General features: G+C 45.4%; 1 protein-coding gene across 1 annotated transcript in view; it reads left to right on the forward strand.

The window, feature by feature from the left end:
• The window catches only part of LOC116660726, a 38,190-nt gene extending 17,532 nt beyond the window's left edge, over window positions 1-20,658 (forward strand). Inside the window, exons 3-5 of the mRNA XM_032470826.1 lie at window positions 17,283-17,424; window positions 17,639-17,729; window positions 20,372-20,658. Of these exons, the coding sequence (XP_032326717.1) occupies window positions 17,283-17,424; window positions 17,639-17,729; window positions 20,372-20,595 (457 nt within the window). The 3' untranslated portion in view covers window positions 20,596-20,658. The remainder of the gene's footprint in view (window positions 1-17,282; window positions 17,425-17,638; window positions 17,730-20,371) is intronic.

Genomic DNA, 20,658 nt, shown 5'->3' on the forward strand with positions numbered 1-20,658 from the left:
GAGACCGATATCTGAAATGTGCTCATAGCATCAGTGGAAGATTTTTTAAAACCTTATCTAGTGAATAGATCTATAATAATTTTATTTTTAACAAATTGCACTTTGCAAATGCTAGACCTATTAGACATTCTGATACTTCTTGGATGAGTATCATAGGATCACATTTCCTGATAATAGATGCATGGCTCTCTTATCAGCAAGGTATAGGCTGCTTTTTTTAAATAAATATAAATGAAAACAGATATTTCCATGGACCAGTAAGTGGATTCCTTAATTCTTATGGCAGACATTTACTGAGCCACTATTTTCTTTCTTACTCTGTCCTAGGTAATGAGGGTACATCACAGAACAAATCTAAGTCCATGTTCTTATGGAACTTACATTCAAGTGGTGGAGGGATGTGTCAATAAATGATAGTGTGAAGGAAGATAAAGCAGGGCTAGAAGGAGTGTGATTGGGACATAGGCTTTCAGACAGGATGATCAGAGACAGCTTGTGAAGAAATTGAGTAGATGTCTGAATGAAGTGTGGCAGCCAGCGCTGCTCTGGGGGAGGACGGTCCAGGCAGAGGGACAGGTGTTGAGGCTCATGTGGCTGCAGAGTAAGGGGAGAGTGGCAGAAGGTTAAGGTGAGACAGATACGGGAGTGGAGTGGGGGAAATGCAGCCTCCTGTAAGGATCGTGTCAGCCTTGTACGCCATGGCTAGGACTTTGAGCAGCTGGGAAACCTTTGGAAGGTTTTGAGCAGAAGACTGACACGATATGCCTTCACTTCAACATTGTTCCTCTGGAGGCTGTGTGAAAAGGAGACTGCAGTGGGGCGAGAGCGGAGGCCAGTTATTTGTCATGAGCTTTGACTGTCTAGAACCTTTTAAATCTTGCTTTCTTTGGTACATTTTCAGCCTTAAGAATTTCATCTCCCTAATTTGGACGCCTCAGCCTTTCATTTGCAACTAGGACACAGACATGTACACTAGTCTTCTTAAGTAGCTGCTCAAATCAGGAGCATCGCTGGAGACCTGGCTTCTGACTGAGCAGGTGCGTATGCTTGCTGAAGTCTTACCAACACTGTGCATCTTTCGGACAGTTGTGACAGATTTCCCCCTAGTCATTTAAAGCTTGTGTTTGTGATACAAAAGGGGCATTGGAGAGGCAGGGCTCTCCACTAGGGTTGATGTTTTTCACAAGATATTTTGGGGGTAATTATGGTACACACTCCTGCTTCTGGGAATACCTGGATAGTCTTGAGGAAGATAAAGGTGGGGAGGGTGCCAGTACTGTTGTCAAGTAATACAGTAATACTTCAAGTAAAAGAATATTGTTTGGGAAGTATGGGAATTGAATGAGATCATAATGGAGAATGCTTTATCATTTATGGAAAAGTCTATAGATTCTGGGCCAGGTTTCCTTTGTAGGATTTGCACGCTGATTTGCAAGAAACACAAAATCTTGTATTCATATTTGTGTCTGGTGTTCCTTTGCTTGGCTCATGATTTCTCTTGGTTCGTGCTTGTTCTTATAGAAGCAATGATGTTGTCAGCGTTTATTAGGGCATATATTTTCATAGGTTGATGGAACCTGGGAGAGTCTAGCAAGTAACAGGGGTCAGGAATAGGGTACCTGATTAGGAACTGGAGTAGACAAGTAGGCAACTTGGAACTAGGGCATCATATCTGTATCAAAGGGGAGATAAGATACAAATACGAGTAGATCAGAGGCCAGGGTCTGTTCAGACATGGTTGAGGAGAGGAGTGAATATTTAAGTGCATCAGTGAGATTTGGTGTTAGAGCTGCATCTGTCCCTACTTTTTGAGCTTTTGACTGGTTGCTAAGGTATAGGAACAAATCTCAGTTAAGTAGGTGCAGACTCCACATGTGGGAGCAGGCAATTCTGTGGCATCTGATGGAGCCAAGTAGTGCAGAAGTTGGAGACTGGCATGGACCCCTGTAGGGGAAACTGTGCCAATTTCAATCACTAGCTGTGGAAATCAAATATATACATTTGGTGTATAAGTAGTACATTCTTCTGTATTATTTTGTTACATGTTTTTCCACATCTTCGAGGTAGATGTCAATTTAGATTTTAAACTGGTTTAAAGGTCCCTATTATATGCTATATTTAGATAATTTTTTTCGTTTTTTTTTTTTTTTAGTCGTAGCAAAAATGTGAACCAGTAACTTACCTTGTAATAAAATTATTCTATAAAGTTATGGAGATTGAAAGCAACGTTGTCTCCTTGGCACTGTCTCCTAATTGCTATGTGACCTTGGACTTCTTATAGATCTCAATTTAATTGTCTTTATTTTATTTTATTTATTTATTTATTTATTTATTTATTTATTTATTTATTTATTTATTTATTACATGGAGGTACCAGGGATTGAACCCAGGACCTCATGCATGCTGAGCACACACTCTACCACTGAGATATACCCCAACTCAGTTTTCTTTAAAGCAGGCTAGTAGTTCTTACTTTATAGGTCAGTTGAGTGGATTACATGAAAACTGTAGCAAGTGCTCAATAAGTTTCAGCTATCATTACATCCAGTAATTGTTTCTAAACAAGAAGTTTATCTAGTCAGCCTATTTTTTGCACCTAGCGAGCTGTCTGTACATTTAAAGAATTGAATACATTTTTGAAATAAAGGAGACATATATAGTTTTGGCTTTTTAATTTTTCCATTTATAGATGTGAAATGTGAAGCTTAAAAAAAACATTTGTTTTAAACACATCATTTTAGCCAGATTTTCATGTGAATTTTAAAATACTAGATTTCTAAAGTAGGAATGGGAGTAAACCTTAGTGTAATATTATGAATATATTACATGATGAAAAATAAAGATATTTGTATTAAAGTCAAGAGCAAAGTACAAATGCTGTCATTCACTGTTACTCTGCATGGCTTGATAGTCCTAGTTAGTGTAGTAAATTTATTAAAAAAGATAAAATTACAAATAAATGAATAAAAGATTTAAGTATGGAAACCAGAATCAAATATATATATACACATTCTTAGAAATTTTTATTGTAAAAATCAAGGGGCTTATGAATCCCCTCTAGAGGCACAGGGATCTCAGGTTAGAACTCCTGTTATAGTGGGGGGAAAAGGTGGTTATAACCAGTCAGCACTAATGAAATTGAGTGCTTGAGTAAACTTTCTGTAGGTTTGGCATCTATTTTGCAAGCTCTGCTTTTTCAGCCCTGCCATTGTCATATGAAAAGAGTGATAGAAAATACATACATGAATGAATGTACAGCTCTGTTGAAAAAACAGATGGCCAACCTCGAGTTGGCCTTTGGGCGGTAGCTTGCCTACCCCTGTTTTATTTTATTTGGGAACTTTTTCTAATCAGTGTATTACTTGTGACATCAGGTAAGGCATATCTTGCTTAAATGGTAGCACCGGTGGTCACTAGCCTGATGAACATACTTAACGTTAGATGTGAGGATTAAAGCAAGCACGTAGAAAAAGAAGGCTCTCGCTGCTGGTGGAAGTCAGGGAACCTCCGTATACAGAGCAGTTGCAGAGCTTCTCAAACTTGAATATGTATGCAAATCACGGTGGGGATCAGGTGCATCGGGGTAAAGCCTCAGTCATTCTAGGGTCAGTAGGTGTGGGGTGAGCCCGAGATGCTGTATTGGAACAGTTCTCCTGGAGATACCCGTGCAGCTAGTCCCTGAAATACAGTTTGAACAGCAAGATACCGTGTGTGAGGAAAATGCAAAATGTTGTACACACAAAAAAATTTGGTTGGTTAAGGACTGAAACATCTACAAACACATATTTCCAGTCTTGGGGGCAATGGTTAACAAAGGAACTTGTTTTTGGAACACGCAGTGAATAGCAGGCTCCCAGGTTTACTTTTAGCTTTTCATCCTAAATGTTGAGTCGGACCTACAGTATCGCTCAGAAGTTCTTCAACATGGTCTAGTAGCTCCTTTCTCAGCTGACATTGTGCCTTGATGTTTGGTCCCCCAGCTCTTCTGGTGCTTGTGACCACTGGCTGCCATTTAATCTTTTATTTCCCCAATCTCTTACTACTTACATCTGTCCTTTTAGCAAAATATTGTTATTTATGAATAATGAGTCATTATAGGATGCTTAATAGTTTCTCGGAGGTGAATACAATGCTGATTTTATTTATTTTCCTGAAGGAGGGCAAGTTGAAATGTTTTGAATTGTTTTTGGTTTTGATTCTGGACTTTATTTTTGGACAAAGTTTATAATTTAGGGAAAAGGAAGAGAAAGGCCAAATACCCGTATGCCTACCATTTTGTTTCAACATTTTTCTTTAAAATTTTTAAACAATAGTTTTATTGGGGTATAATTTCTATACAATAAAATTCAACAATTTTTAGAGGTGTATGTAGTTGTATAACCACTACCGTAGTAAAAATAGTGTGGAACATTCACATCAGCCTTGTGCTCTTTGCAGCGAATTCAGAATACTTTCTGATTTCCATTTTGATTTCTTTTTTCACCCATGTGCTCATTAGAAGTGTGTTAAGTTCTTAATATTTGGGGATTTTTCCAAGTTTCTGCTGCTGATTTAGTTGCACTGTAGGAAGAAAACATGCTCTGTTATTTCAGCCTTTCACATTTTATGGAGACATGCTTTAAGACCTAGAATTGAGGTCTGTCTTGGTGCACACTCCATGTGCCTGTGAAAAGAATGTGTATTTTGTTGGGTGGAATGTTGTGTAAATGTTCATTGGGTCAAGTTGTTTGATAGTGTTCAATCCTTGTTTTTTGTCTACTTGTTCAGTGAGGACTGTTATGATTTCCAACTATAATTACAGATTTGTCTACTTGCATTTCTGTCAGCTTCTTCTTCATGTACTTTGAAGCTCTGTTATGTGATACACACTTAGGACTGTTACAGCCTTTGGATGCGTTATCAAATGTCTGCTTTATCTCTCAGATTGTTTGGGGGGGTTGGTTGCTTTGAAATTCACTGTGATAACATGGCGGTCCCTCCGGGCTAATTTTGGGTTAGGGTTTGGATGGTGTAACTTTGCCAACCCTTTTACTGTGACTCATCTTTTTATGTGTGTTTAAAGTGTCTTTTAGACAGCATGTATTTACATTTTCTTTTTTGAAAAATAAAATTACTTTCTGTCATTTAATTAATATGTTTATATCATTTACTTTTAATGTAATTATTTATATGATTGAGTTTAAAATTACCATCCTATTTTTCTGTTAGTTCCTCTGTTCATAGTCTTTTTTTACTCCTCATTTCTTACATTCTTTGAGATTAATTTGCTTTAAAAATGATTGAATTTTATCTCTGCTCTTGGTTTATGTAATATACCTGTTTACTATATATTTTTAGAAGCTGTGCCTGGGTAAACAGAGTACATTTGTAAGTTACCAGTGTATACCTTCAAGTAAAATGCCCCTTGATGTGTGGTATGCTTCTCTTTCTCCTCCCCTCCATCACGCTGTGTTGTCATACATTTTAATTGTATGTGCATCATAAATGCCACATTATGTAGTGTTTTTTTAAGTACAGTCACTTAACTCTGAAAGAGATTTTAAAAATGAGAAAAGAAATTTTTAAATTTTCTCATATATTCATTATTTCTGGCACTATTCTTTGTGTCAGCACAGATTTCCAGCTGGATTATTCCTGCTGCCTGAAAAACTTTTAACATTTCCCCAGTGCAGGGCTACTGGTGATGAATTGTCAGCTTTGATGTCTGAAAAAGGGTTCATTTTACTTTTTTTTCTTTCATCTTCATTTGTGAAAGTTATTTTCACTGGGTATAGAATCTTAGGTTGAGATTTTTTTTTCTCGTACTTTAAACATGTCGCTGAATTACCTTGTGACTTGTATAGAGTCATGCTGTCATTGACACCTTTGTTCCTCTGTGTGTAATGTCTTTTTCTTTAGCTCCTTTGGTCCTAACCCACCCACAGCTGATTTTAAGGGTTTTTGTCCCTAGATTTCAGCCATTTGCCCATGACTTCCCTCTGAGTGGTTTTCTTTTATATTTATCCTGCTTAGGATTTGTTGAGTTTCTTGGATCTATAGACAGAATTTTATCTTTCACTTTTCCCCCATCATGTTTGTTTTCCTGTATGTTTTTATAATGTTCTTATAACATGTTTATAATAACTTTTAACTTGTTTGTATACTGATTCCATCATCTCTATAACTTGTTTCTAATGTCTGTTTTTTTTCCTCTAGTAATTGGAGAAAAAATAATTTCCTGATTCTTCACATGCATAGTAATTTCTGATTGGATGCAGATCATTATTGATTTTACTATTTTTCTGTGTTTGACTTTGTCTCCCCTTTAAACACTGTCAGATTTTTTGAAGGGGTGTGAAATTAAACTACTTGGAATGAGTCAAATCCTTTGGAAGGTGGCCTTTAGACTGTGTTAGGGTAGGTCCAGAACAATCTTTAGTTTGTGGCTAATTTTACCCCATGAATAAGGTGATGGTTTTCTGAAGACTTTACCCAATGCTCCATGTATTACACGTCTGTCTTCTCTGGCTGGTGGGAATATGAACACTTCTGAGCTCTGTATAAGCTTTGAAGAATCATCTGCTTACTTTCTTTGTGGTTTATTTTTCTGACCTGGGATAGTTGATTTGCTCACATGATCAGATTTGTGCTCAGCCAGACACGTAAGGGAATCCCTCTTCAGGTCTCTGAGCTTTCTTTCTGTGTGGCTTCCTCTTGTTTCATACCCTGACCCACAAATCCTAAATGCCCGCCCTCTCTGAACTCAGGTATCTGCCTCCTCAATTCAGTGGGAGCAGCAGCCTCTGTCTGGGTTCTTTCACCCTCACATGGACCTAGAAATTGCTCTTAGGTAGTACGTCGGGCCAGTTGTGGCTCTTAACCTCATTTGTTTTTCCTCCCATATATTTTTTCTAGTTTTCTAATTATTTATGGTGGTAGGTTAAAGTGAGTCCCTTTTCCTCCATTATAGCCAGAAGTGGAAAGTGATAGTAATTTGTGTCCTTTTTCATTTTTATCCTGTCATGAATCACTTCCATGAAAATTATGCATGGCACTTTACTGCTAAATTCTTCAAAATACATATCCAAACATTCAGATCCTTTTCCTACTGTATAACCACAAGTTTTCTGTATTGAAGAAAATTAACAGTTTGTCCAGGATTGTTTCCTTCTCAACTGGGTTGTCTTGTCTTTTTGTTTGTTTGTTTGTTTTGTTTGTTTTTGCTCTCATGTGTTTGGACAATGTCATGTTCATGGTTATGTGGCTCTTCTCTGTCCTGTTGTTTTTTTCTGTGATATAATGTGGGTAGCTTCTTTTTTCCTTGTCTCTGAGTCCAATGTATTTTTTCCCTCAAGTCACAGCTTGAGGGGCTGATTATTTTGTGCTTTACCTACTTTTCTTGAGTTATGGGATCATGATTATATACAGCCAAAAATGGGCAGAAGGCCAAAACAAGCAATTCTTCAATGAACACATACAAATGACCAATAGGCACATGAAAAAATGCTCAATATCACTAATTATCAGAGAAATGCAAATCAAAACTACAATGAGGTATCACATCACACCAGCCAGAATGACCGTCACTCAAAAGCCAACCAACAATAAATGCTGGAGAGGCTGTGGAGAAAAGGGAATCCTCCTACACTGCTGGTGGGAATGCAGGTTGGTGCAGCCACTGTGGAAAAGAGTATGGAGATTCCTCAAAAGACTAAAAATAGACTTACCATATGACCCAGCAGTCGCACTCCTGGGCATATATCCAGAGGTAACCCTAATTCAAAAAGACACCTGCACCCCAGTGTTCATAGCAGCTTTATTTACATTCACCAAGACATGGAAACAGCCTAAATGTCCATCAACAGATGACTGGATATAGAAGTTGTGAAATATTTCTACAATGGAATACTACTCATCCATTAAAAATGATAAAATAATTTGCAGCAACATGGGTGGACCTGGAGAATGTCATTCTAGTGAAGTTAGCCAGAAAGAGAAAGAAAAATACCATATGATATCACTCATATGTAGATCTTAAAAAAAAAACACACACACAAATGAACTTATATATAAAATAGAAACAGACTCACAGACATGGAATACAGACTTGTGGTAGCCAGTGGAGAGGGAGTTGGGAGGGGAGAAACTGGGAGTTTGAGATTTGCAGATGGTGTATATAAAACAGATAAACAAGTTTATACTGTATGGCACAGGGAAATATATTCAATATCTGTTAGTAGCTTATGGTGAAAGAGAATATGAAAATGAACATATGTGTATGTTCATGTATGACTGAGGAATTGTGCTGTGCACCAGAAATTGACACAACATTGTAAATTGACTATACCAAAACAAAGAAAGAAAGAAAGAAAGAAAGAAAGAAAGAAAGAAAAAGAAAAGAGAGACAGACAAAAAGGATTGAGAGAAAATCATGTAGAAGGTGGTCAGTGAAGATGCAACACACATAGACATCCCTGAGAATGAAAATCAAAGGAACAAGATGGAACAAATATTAAAAATAGTATCTCAAGAATTAACTTTGATGAAATGAAAAATGGAGTGTGTGTATATATATATATAAAAAGCCTACATCACATGCCTGGGAGAACTGACCCAAGGTGGCCAACACCAAGGAATATTGTAGTGAAAGTGTTGGATTTTAAATGAGAAGGAAAGTCCCCTGGGTGTCTGAGCAGTGTGATCAAGGACAGAAAATCTGATCGCCAGCAAGGAAGGAAGTGCAAATTAAGGATTCTGTGCCATTTCAATCTTCCAAGAGTAAAGGCTGCAGGCAAGGACTCCAGGAAGATTGTTCCTGAGAAGCAGCTTCTGTGGTGGGGGTGTCCCCTTGGGGCGCCCTCTGAGCAGAGGGCGTCTCTGTGGGGTCGGGGTGAGGGAGCCCTCCAGTGCTTCCTCAGGATCCTGCGGCTGTCCGGGATCGGAGGCCCCCAGGGGCCCCTCCTGCAGCCTGGCTTGGTCTGGGCAACAGTATCTTCCCTGGCCTTGGTCTTACACGATTCAGATGAAAACCACTGGTTGAGGCTTTGACCAAGGCCCATGCCGCCCAGTACAAGTAGAATATGGCTGTGGAGATTGTTTTAAACATCACATTAGAAAAGGAAAAAGAATTAGGGGACATTAATTTTAATCTGTTTTACTTAACCTACTATGCCCCCAAATTAACAGCTCAACATGCAATCATTATAAAAGCATATTGACTTGGGTATCTTAAATTCTTTGTTTTTACATTCGGTTTCTGAAATCTTGTGTGTCTCACGCACAGTGCACCTCAGTTCAGACCAGCCATGTTCCCGTTGCTGTATGTGACCGGTGGCTGCGTGGTGGCTAGTGCAGATCTGGGCGGGTTTGTGGACAGTCAGTGTGACAGCCTGGGAGGCTGGCTCTGAACGTGCTGGCCTCTCTGTGGTGAGGCTGTGCTTGGAAACACCCTCAGGTGCCTTAGGGACGCTGACTCAGGCCAACACCTGAGGACATACAGCCTGCCAGCAGAGGGCTGTGGACACATCCCAGTGTTCTCTGCCCCATGAGGGGGTTGGAGGCCAGCAGTGGACAGTGGGGAGGTGACCGCAGTGGAGAAAGGACAGTGGCCCTGGGGGTACAACTGTGGAAAGGAGGGCATTGAAGGAGCAGTGGAGAGGACGGGCTGACTCGGGGTGTGGGCAGCAAGCGTGTCCCCCGCCAGGCCCCCGTGTGCTCCTGGCCTGGCCCGCGGGCCCCGCGGCGCAGCCCCCCACCGCCCACCCCAAGCCCTGCCCACCGCGCCCCCCACCGCAGCCCGTGTGGGGGATGGCGGTCACGGTGCCAGGCCCGGCTCTGCCCTCACACCCCGCCTCTGGTCCCGTGGGAGCTGGATGGCCTCCTGGAAATCAGCCGCGTGACACACACGCTGCTGAGCAGGGGCCTGACCGGACACTCACCCTCCGCGTCCTCCGGGAGCCCGGCCCCGGCTTCCCGCCCCCGCCGGCCGCGCAGCGGCCCCGCCAGCCCGTGAGCGCGCCGCCGCCGCCGGGGGGGGGGGTGGGTGTGCTGGGCGCCCCGCCAGCGGGCATCTAGCCGGGTGGTCTCAGGGCCTCCACCCTGCCTCCCGACCCCCATCATTTCTCGCGTCCAGGGTGCTGAGGCCCTCCTGGTCTCCCGTGTTGGCAGGTGCAGCCGTGGGCCAGCCCGAGGGAGTGCGGCGCAGTTGCGGCTCGGGCGGACCTCGCGGCGGGGCCGGGGCTCCCGTCCGGAGCAGCCCCTGCGGCCCGGGGTGCGACCCGTGCTGCCCGTGGACGGCGGCTGCCGGGTCGGCACTGCCAGCACACTTTGAAGTCTGCAGAGGTTGGAACGTGCTGGGCGCCTCTCTTTTCGTTTCTTCTACTCTGTGATGTTGGGGAACATGAGGATCAGCTGGTCAGCCACCCTCCCACCCACCTACCATTTCACTCCTATATTAAGCAGCACAAAGCAACCCACTGAGTGGGTGGCATGGCTGCTGGCCGCAGGGTCGTGCAGTCCCACCTCGTGAAGCAGCCCACGTCCTGGGGTGGCCCTGGGGCGGCCCCTGCACTCTGGGCGTCCACCTGCCTGAGGCTCGTCCTCTCTGCGACCTGTTCTGTGTCAGCACATGCAGGAGTGTGCGTGTATGTAAGAGTGTGTGAGTAATAGTGAGAGCAGTGGGGGAATATGAGTGATGGTGGGTGTGTAAGAGAGTGTGTGCGTGTATGTGAGCATCTCTGTGAGTGTTATTACCATTGCTTAAAAATAAGTGTCTTTGGCTTTTACTTTGCTTCATTACTGCATCTGAACATCCCACCACGTGCTGGCTTAATCAGGGCTGATGTCTAGGCCTAGATTTTTTTGATCCAGAGGGGCTGAGCTTTGACCCTGAGGGCCGAAGGGAGGCCCTCATGCAGCCTGATCATACCTGTTGTTGCCCTTGTCTGTCTGGGACCCAGCGTTTCTTTCTTTGTGGGGAGGCAGGACCTGTTCCTGGTGTGTGGAGCTGTGCCTCAGAGCCACTGGCCCAGGCCCAGGCAGCAGAGGGGACATGTGGCTGTGGCCACAGGAGCCACAGGTGGAGGAGCCTCCTTGGGTCGGGGGTCCCCACGCTTGGCTGGGCATAAGCCACCAAAAGCAAACTTGAGAGACCACTCATTCCTGTCAGCTCCCTTCTGAGTGCCCACTTTATTGAAACAGGTGTTTTTAAAGTTGTTATAGAGTTAGAATTAACTGAAAAAATATTTTTTATACAAGTAATTCCCCATAATTGTAGAAAAGCTAGAATACATATATACACTGGAAATAATTAAATTCCTAATGATTTCCATTGTAAAAATGTCTTCTAGATTTTATGCCATATGGCCAAAGACAATGTACGTTTTTATTTTGCAGAAATAGTTGTTAATAGGCATACTGTTAAATACACATTTTTCCCCATGTGATCTCAAAGGAGAGCACGCCCTGTTAGCAAGGGTATATACGTGCTTGTTATGCTTCTGAAAATCAGTTTAAGTCATGGCCAATGTTTGCAGGATGTTAGTTGCTTAGGTTAGTCCATTTGGAACATTTGGAATGAATTTCTGTTATGTCCCTTAAATGATTTTTGCCCATTGCTTAGAACTGGCACCTCCAAAGGGGAAACGCAACAGAACCCCAGTGTCGGCAAGTCCAGAAAATATATTACAGTGGGGGTGGGGAATGGGAGAGCAGTCGGGTGACACAGGAGCTGTGATTTTTGGGTATTACTCTGGGTTGCATTTTTGATTGTCTAGTGTTTTGTCCCCCTTTTAAGGGATTCCCAGAGATCTTGCAAAAGGAACAGTTGAAATGTTCCCTGGGCCCCCTTTGTGGACACTGCACTGCAGTGCACACATCGCCCACCTGTCCTGGTCATCTTGGTGACATAATTAAGGTGGGCCGAGGCCTCAGAAACACCAGGAACCATGGAAGGGACTGCGGGGGAGAGGGGGGAGGGGCAGGGGAAAGGACGTGAGGAGGAACGTTCAGCACGCGCTGTAAATCCCTTCTGCTGAATCACTGTGTTTTCTGAAGGATGCTTCGGGCATCTGGATGGAAGCTGGGTGAGGAGTGTGGAGTTAGGGAAAGAGATTCTGAGGCTCCGCCCTCTGAGCTTGCACCCATATGGGTGCCCTCACCCCAACTGCAGCTGATGCTAGGGAACAGCCCCACTGTCCAGGGCTGCCTGTCCTGCTGGTGGCAGGAGCCCCGATGTCAGAACCGAAGTGGCCAGAACTCAGGTCAGGACCTCCGCCCTCAGTTCCCTGAGCTCAGTTCCCTGAGCCTGCCCTCCAAGATGTCTCCATCATGTCAGTGAGCAGAAGGCTGCCTTCGCCTGGTGCTGCACTGGGAGCACTGCGGGCGGATCTGCAGAGCCAGCCCAAAGCCCAGGTGCCTGGAGGCCAGGCGATCGCTTGGAAACTGCAGTGTAATGTGTGTTCAGAGCTGCAACCTTGGCATGTATGCTGGCTGGGACCAGTGTGACGTGACCTTGGCCTCCTTGGGCCCAGAAACCTGGGGTGCAGTTCAGGCAGGCACACACCAGAGCAGCTCTGGGGGCCTCTCCCTTCCGTCAGTGCCGGCAAGAGCCATTCTGTATTTTTAGGTCTTCTGGCGGAACCCTTAATGCTTCATTAGCTGGAAAAGGCGTTTTGTGTGTCCAGAGTGAGAACGGCAGTGTGCGCCCGGTGTTTTAATTCCTGCCTCAGGGTTTCTCGAGAGCTGCTTGCAGGAGACCAGGACTGCCTTTGTTGTCTGGCGTGTCTGCTTGTTTTGCTGCTTATTTCTGATGCATGAGTTGTGCCTGGTGACTCTGGGAGGGCACTTAGGTGGCCTGTGACTTCAGTGTAACCTGTACAGCTGCTCACTGCGACAGTGCTGTAGCCTTGGCAGTAAGCCAGCAGTTGGGCTCAGAGTCGGTCCTCTGGCTGGAACAGCACCGAAGGCGGGTGTGCTCTGAGTGGGGTGTGGTGCTCCACGAGGCTGTCCCACCACTGGCCGTGCTCAGGGTGGTGGCTGCCAAGTTTCTCTGCTGGCGTGGTACCATTTTTCTGTTTGAAGTTGGTAAGTAATTTATAAGGAGATAATTTGAGACTTTAAATAAGCTGCTCCTTGTTAAAACTTGACCCACTGATTTCAGCACCTGTTGGTGATTCTCACCCAAAGCCATTCTCACTGTGGTGGCTGAACTGCAGGCGGCTGAACGGTGGTGATGTGGGAGCCTTTTCCTTCCATCTACAGGCAGTAGTTGGCATTCTGCTGTGTGTGCTTGTTAGTGCTTATTTGTTTATTTATTGTGAGTGAGGACTCAGGGAGCCTAACGTGGGTTTATGATCTGTTACTGGCAGGACTTGATTCTGTGGCTCAAGTTAGGCCGTGTTTTGGCCGGTGGGATCCCCTGCCACCTCGTCCCTGTGTCTTCTGGGCTGTCCCCAGGTCTCTGCAGCCCTGCCCTGCTTTCTGCACCACAGGCGCTTCCAGGTTCATCTTGGAATTCTCCTACCTTATCCTTGAAATCTGTGATTCACCAGGACTCCTTTTAATGGAGAATATTTTAAAATTAAGCCGAACCTGGGTGTTATGTGTGTCCTTGCCTCTGGCCCCTCTGGGACTCTGGGAAAGGACTTCTCTGGACTTCCCACTTGTGATGTGGCCACTGGTCCCCAGCCTGCAACCACATCACTCCAGCCCGTCTCTGTCTCTGTCTCTGTCAGTACATGGTGATTTCCTTCTGTGTCTCTGTCCTCTTCCTGTGAGGTCAGTCAGCCCTGTTATATTGGATTAAGGGCTCACTCTACTCCAGAATGACTTCATCTTGACTAATTACATCTGCAACAACCCTGTGTCTGAATGAGCGCATTCTGAGAGACTGGTGATTAGGGCTACAAGTTCTGTTTTGGGGGGACACAGCTAAACCCCTAATGTTTACTGTGGGCCTCCATCCATCCTGCTGTCTATTAAAGCCATGTATTCACACAGTGGTCATCAGTTTCCATTCAGCACTGCAGGCTTCAGTTCCATTTCTGTAACTTCCTTCTACACTGAGGATTCTTGTTTCATCATTCTTAGTGTATTACCTCATTTGCTGAGTTCTAGACTGTGCAGAAAGTAGCTTCAGAATTATTGACCTTACCCCCTGCAAAACGCAAACTACTGGCTGGAATTCAGTATTTGTTTCCATTATTTTGGTCTTTAGATTGAGAAATACATACGGTCAAAATATGGTGTTTAACAGTTGTTTGGGGGGAGGGTACAGCTCTGTGGTAGAGTGTGTGCTTAGCATGCCCTAGGTCCTGGGTTCAGTCCCAGGACCTCCATTAAATAAGTAAATAAATAAACAAACAAACAAACAAAGAAACCTAATTACCTCCCCCCAATTTTTAAAAATAAACATCGTTTAGGATATTAGAGTAACAGTTTGGATTTACTCTTTAGCCTCAAACAAGTGGGAACTGTGGACACAATTTATGAAGCAACTGTTTTCACTGGATGTTCCCCTGAGGGGAAGGAAATGAGGGGTGTGAACTCTGACTTCCCTGGCTTTCTGCCTGGAAGCACTTTGGACATCTTGCTCAGAGGAGGAGACAGACTGGAAATTGAGGAAGCCAAAACAGCTGGAATTTGCAAGGCAGAGTATGAGAGAGGAGAGAGGTACTGCAGAGAAACAGCTCCTGAGACCAACATAGGGGCCCTTTTTAGTCTTTGCTTGAATATTAAATTCCATGACTAGGAGAGGAGGAGCTGCTATAAATGGAATAGTTTTCAGAGCTCATTGGTCCTTGCCCGCGAGAACAGAGAAACCTCACTGAGCACTGGGCACTCGAGAGAGTTGCCAGAAGGGCCTGTCTCAGTACCAGCCCGAGGGGAGTGACTGCCACATACCCTGACAGGTCACGAAAGGATCCAGCTGACTTGCAAGCAACTTGGCCATCTGCCCACGAACACTCAACGCTCTTGAAAGGACGAGGACAAAATCCAGCCACTCAACAACATGCCGCTTCTGTGCAAATGCGCTCAGTGCTGCGGGCCGCTGCCCACCTCTCAGATGCGCATGTTCATTTCATGCGCTGGTGTTGCTTTGACAGTTACATCCTTGGTTAATTTCTTAAGGTGCAATATGTGTTAATCAAGGTCTGAGAATTTAGTAATGAGCAAATCTATATTTTTGTGAATCAATGTATAATTATTTTGCAATGTGCTAGTTTTAGGTGTACAGCATAATGACTCAGTCATATGTGCATATTTATCTGTTATTTTTCAGATTCTTTTCTACTAAAGGTTATTCTAAGGTATTGAATATAGTTCCCTGTATTATAAAGTAGGGCCTTTTTGTTATCTATTTTACAGTACAGTAGTTAGTATCTGCTAATCCCAAACTCCCAGTTTAGCCTTCTCTCCACTTCCCCTTGGGTAACCATGCTTTGTTTTCTGTCTGTGAGTTTATTTCTGTTTTGTATATAAGTTCATTTGTACCTTTTTTTAAGATTCCACATATAATTGATATCATTTGATATTTGTCTTTGTCTGACTTCACTTAGAATGATGATCTCTATGTCCATCCATGTTGCTGCAAATGGCATTATTTTCTTTTTCATGGCTGACTAGTATTCCATTTTATAAATTTATCTCATCTTCTTTATCTAGTCATCTATCAATGGACATTTAAGTTGCTTCCATGTCTTGTCTATTGTAAATAGTGCTGCTATGAACACTGGGGTGCATGTATCTTTTCAAGTTAGAGTTTTCTCCAGATATATGTCCAGGAGTGGGCATTGCTGGATCATGTAGTAACTTTATTTTTAGGTTTTTAAGGAATCTCCATAACATTTTCCATAGTGGCTGCACCAAACTACATTCCCACCAACAGTGTAGGAGGGTTCCTTTCATATTTTTTTAAATCATGCTTCCTTGCAAAAGTTTTATATGTTTAAACAAACCCTTCTGATTTGAAAAGAAAGCAGGAGTTGGGGAGGGTGTAGCTTAGTGGTAGAGTGTGTGCTTAGCATACATGAGGCCCTGGGTTCAATCCCTAGTACCTCCATTAAATAAAGAAACAAATAAATAAATCTAATTACCTCCCCACTAATAAAGAAAGAAAGAAAGGATGGAAGGAAGGCAGGAAGCAGGAGTAACTGTGTAAATGTAAGATAAAGTAGATTTTAGAGCAAAGATTATTACCAGGGATGGGGGGACATTGCATAATGATAAAAAGTTCAAGCAAGAAAATACAGCAATCCTAAATGTTGATGCACCAAACAGCAGAGTTTCAAAACACTTGAAGCAAAAACTGATGTAAGTGGAAGGAGAAATGAACAACTGCACAATTGTAACTGGAGAATTCAGCCTTCCTCTCACTTAGTAATTGAAAGAGTGAGTGCACAGAAAGTCAGCCGAACACCTTCAACCAACAGGACATTATTGACATGTACAGGAACACTTCACCCCACAACAGCAGCACACAGATTCTTTTTAAGTGCCCATGAGCATTCTCCAAGATAAACCATATTCTAAAACAGACCTCAAAACAATTAAAAGAATTGAAATATTAGAGTGTGTTATCTGACCACAGAGAACTCAAACTAGAAATCGGTAACAAAAAGATGACAAGAAAATCTCCAAACACTCGCAGATGAACACATTACTAAATGAACCTTGGGTAAGAGGAAAATTCAAGGGAAATTTTTAAAAAAGGCATTGAAGTAAATGAAATGCAAATATATCGAAATGTGTGGGGTGCAGCTAAAGAAGTGTGTGAGGGAAATGCATAGCACTGAATGCTTGCATTAGGAGTCTCCATGCTGAGTGTGTTCCCATGTCCTTAGTCAAGCTTGGAGGTCCCCTCTTACAGGAATCCACCCTGATTACCTTTCCTACCAGCCCACCCTGCATCCCTGAGAATGCAGCTCCCTTACCCCATCAGAGTCTATCCTGGATGTCTCCCCTAGGAGACTGGGAGCAGTTCCATGGGGGCAGAAAAGAGGCTGTAAGGTAATTTCATTCCTCCTTGCAGGACCTCAAAATGCTTTTGTAGGACCAGCAGTTTAATAAATGTTGAAAACCAAGTGGTTTTGTTTTCCTTCTGTTTTAGCAAGTTTGTTTTCACAGTCTTCAGGTTGAACTCATAGATACCAGTAAGGGGAGTCTAACAGGTTCTCCGGATCCCTCCACCCGAGGGCCCTGTGTACTCATGCACTTTGCCAAGCAGTTCCTCCTCTTCACGAGTGCGTAGGGGCTGCTTTGAAATCCCCAAGACTCCGTCAAGCACTGACGCTCTCTGTCCCCAGCCTTGGAACCTGGCCTGCTCGGGCATTTACGGCGGCTGCCGCAGCTTCGTGGGTCCCCGCTCTTCCAGGTCGTCTGCTGGCTGCTGACTACCAGGGCATCGCGGTGGTCAGGGAGGAGCTGCTGAAGGTGGCCAGGAGCCTGGTGTGTGCCCCTCGGGTGTGCGGCCTTCCTTGGGGAGAGATTCTGCACCCACTTCCTGGGGTGGGGGTAGGGGGGCTTTCCTTTCCAGCCAGTGATTCTCAGTCCTGGGTCATCACAGGGCATTTTATGAACAGACTCCTTTTCCCAAACCCCTGTCACACCTCGGTCCATGGGGCAGTGGGGGCTGGTGGCTGACACGGCCCTTCTCCCTCAGCTGCGAGGCACGATCCTGCAGTATGAGGAGACGCTGATGGAGGTGATGCCCGAGGTCTGCCGACTGCCTCGGCACAACTATGGCTCCCCCTGTGAGCACGGGGCCTCCCTGGGGTGCATGGGGGCGGGGTCAGTGTCAGCCCGGCCACAGGGAGGGAGACCAAGTGGGCAGTCACTGGCAAGGTTGCCATCTGCTTTCCCCGCTGGGAGGAGGGGGGCAGCCAACCAGAACCTGACTGCAGCCTTTCAGCCAGGAGCAGGCTGCAGGAGGGTGTGTGGGAGTTGTGGGGCGGGGGTGACAGGGCTCTGAACCCTGTGCACCTCAGCTCTCCTGCAACACCCAGATCTTGAACACCACTGACCAGGGAGGGGAGGGGAGCTCGACTGCCAGGTCCAGCTGCCCACCGGGCTCGACCGGCCCAGGCCTGGGGGCAGCTCCACGCAGGATACAGCCCGTCTGTCACATTGGCTGGCCGGCTATAGGGTCCCTGGGGCAGGGGTGCCCTGCGGCGTGCCAGACCTGCACGGCCTGAACAGCACTGGTTTGGGGATCCCCACACAAACAGCCTTCGTGATCTCAGAAAGCATCGTCCACGATAAAACTGGACTGCAGGAACCCTTGTCTCGAACAAAACTGCCTTTTGTCTTGTATCCATTAATACTCCCCTGAGAGCTAGACAACTGCCTTGCTAAGTGACTTGGGCCCACATGTGGACCACCCATGGGAGACTGCTCTGACGGGCAGTTGGCTGGTGAGGCTGAGCCCCCAGGGCTGTTGCTTGTGTCTCGGGAGACGGCGAGGTGACCCATTCGGCCGCTGGGGAGGGAAAGGACCGTCAGTGAGCCCAGCTTGGGAGCCTGAGTCCGTTGTCAGAAACAGATGGTAACACTGGGGTCATAAAACTGGTGCTCAGATCCTGGCCAGAGGGGGACATTTTTAATGTCAGAGATGAATCCATTTAGGCCAAATCCAGAGCTGGTCTTGGGCAGAGCTGTGGACTTCAGGGCCACTCCCTACATGTCCTCACCCCACTGTGTGGCCAGGCCCGTGGCACCTTGTGCGCCTCGTGTAGATGACACTGTGTTGCTGGGGGAACACTGCTATTTAGTGCCTGTTGGGGGGCTACATGTGTGGAGGAACATCCCCCTGGGAGGGTCTGAGCTCACGCTGGGTGATTCTGAGGCCTGGAGGGTGGATGGGGTGGGCGGTGGACCATGAGAGGAAGTGATGGCCTCTTGGGCGGGCAGGGCCATGGGTCCTTGTGGGTCAGCACTCTGGGCCGACCTGTTGGGATGAGGGGTTTGAAACCTCTTAAGTCTCTGACTTTGTCCCTCTCAGGGTTGTTTTGGCTTTTCCACTTCTTCTGTGTGACTACCCATTCCGGAGTCAGCTTGGGGAGTTCTGACTGGGTCAGCACTGACTGTAGGATTGAGTCAGGGGACATTGACTTTCTGTCCAGGCTTCATGCTTTGTGTCTTTTCCTGCCATATCACAACATCCAGGGCCTCCAGGAGAGCAGTGGAGATGCACTGTCTTGCTCAGGAGCCCTGGGGGAAGCTGTGCGGGTGTCACCACCCAGTAGGAGTTTAGCTGCAGGGCTTTGGTTTAGTGCTTTATCGGATTAAGTACACATCCCTCTGTGCCTGTGAACTGAGTTTTATCAATTGCCTTTCCAATATCTACTGGCCATGATGCCTTCTCAGAAGATACAGGCAAACCTGGGAGACATGGCGGGTTAAGCTCCAGACCACCGCAAAGAAGCGAGCCCCCTGACTTGTTTGGTTTCCCAGGGCATGCAAAGTTATGTTTACACTAGACTGTAGTCTGTTAAATACATAATAGCATTATGTCTTAAAGAATGTACACACCGTAATTAAAAAACAGTTCATTGCTGAAACATGCCAACCAACATCTAAGCCTTCAGCAAGTTGTGACCTTTTGGCATAGTAACATCCAAGACCACTGATCACAGATCACCCTAACAAATATAATAATGAACTTTAAAATGGGGGCAGGGTACAGCTCAGTGGTAGAGCGTGTGCTTAGCATGCACGAGGTCCTGGATTCAATCCCCAGTACCTCCATCTAAAAAAAACTAAGTAAATAATTACCTCTCCCCTTGGCTAAATAAATACATAAATTTTTAATTAAAAAATAGAAAAGGGTTTAAAAATTAAGGGAGGAGGGTATAGCTCAAGTGGTAAAGTGCGTGCTTAGCATGCACGAGGTCCTGGGTTCAATCCCCAGTACTGCTATTAAAAATAAATAGATAGATAAACAAATAAGTAGATAAGAAAATCCAAGCCCCCAAAGCAAAAACAAAAATAATATAAGGGGAAAAAAATCTAAAAACAGTTTTTAAGTTTAAACTATTGTAAGGATGACCACGATGTGACACAGAGGCAGGAAGTGAGAAGATGCTGTTGGGAAAATGACTGCCTGTAGACTTGCTCGATGCGGGGTCACCACAAACTTCAATGTGCAAAACACACAGTGTCTGCAAAGCACAGTAACACGAGCTCTGTCTGCACAGGGCTGACAGAGACAGAGGCTCTGGAGCTGAGGCCCAGGGCCCAGGTGGTGCATGGGCTCAGGAGACGGGTGGCCATGCCCTTGTGGGGACAGTGGCCGTGTCAGAGAATGCTCCCGGCCAGGGACCCCAGGCGGCACCCTGGGGCATCTCCTGCCCCTCCAGCCTCCCACAACCCCAGACTCACCCCCCCACCACCACAGGCATCCTGGAGATCTTCCAGCTCCAGATGAAGGATGTCGTTGAGTACGCGGAGCAGACGACAGCGTGCTTCCAGAACCTGCGGGAGGTGGGCGACGCCGTCCTCTCCTGCCTGCCCCGCCAGCAGCGCCTGGTGGGCGCCCAGCCCCGCCCGGGTCCCGGGGGGCCCCGCCCCGGGGTGGTGGGAGAGGGAAGATTTAGAAGCTTGATTTATTGGGATCATTAATAAGGGAAGGGGAGCAAGGGTTTTCTTCATGACTGTTTAGAATTTAATTTGAATTTGTTTCCT

The sequence above is a fragment of the Camelus ferus genome, chromosome 31 (genome assembly GCF_009834535.1).
Source record: "Camelus ferus isolate YT-003-E chromosome 31, BCGSAC_Cfer_1.0, whole genome shotgun sequence".
Lineage (NCBI taxonomy): Eukaryota > Metazoa > Chordata > Mammalia > Artiodactyla > Camelidae > Camelus > Camelus ferus.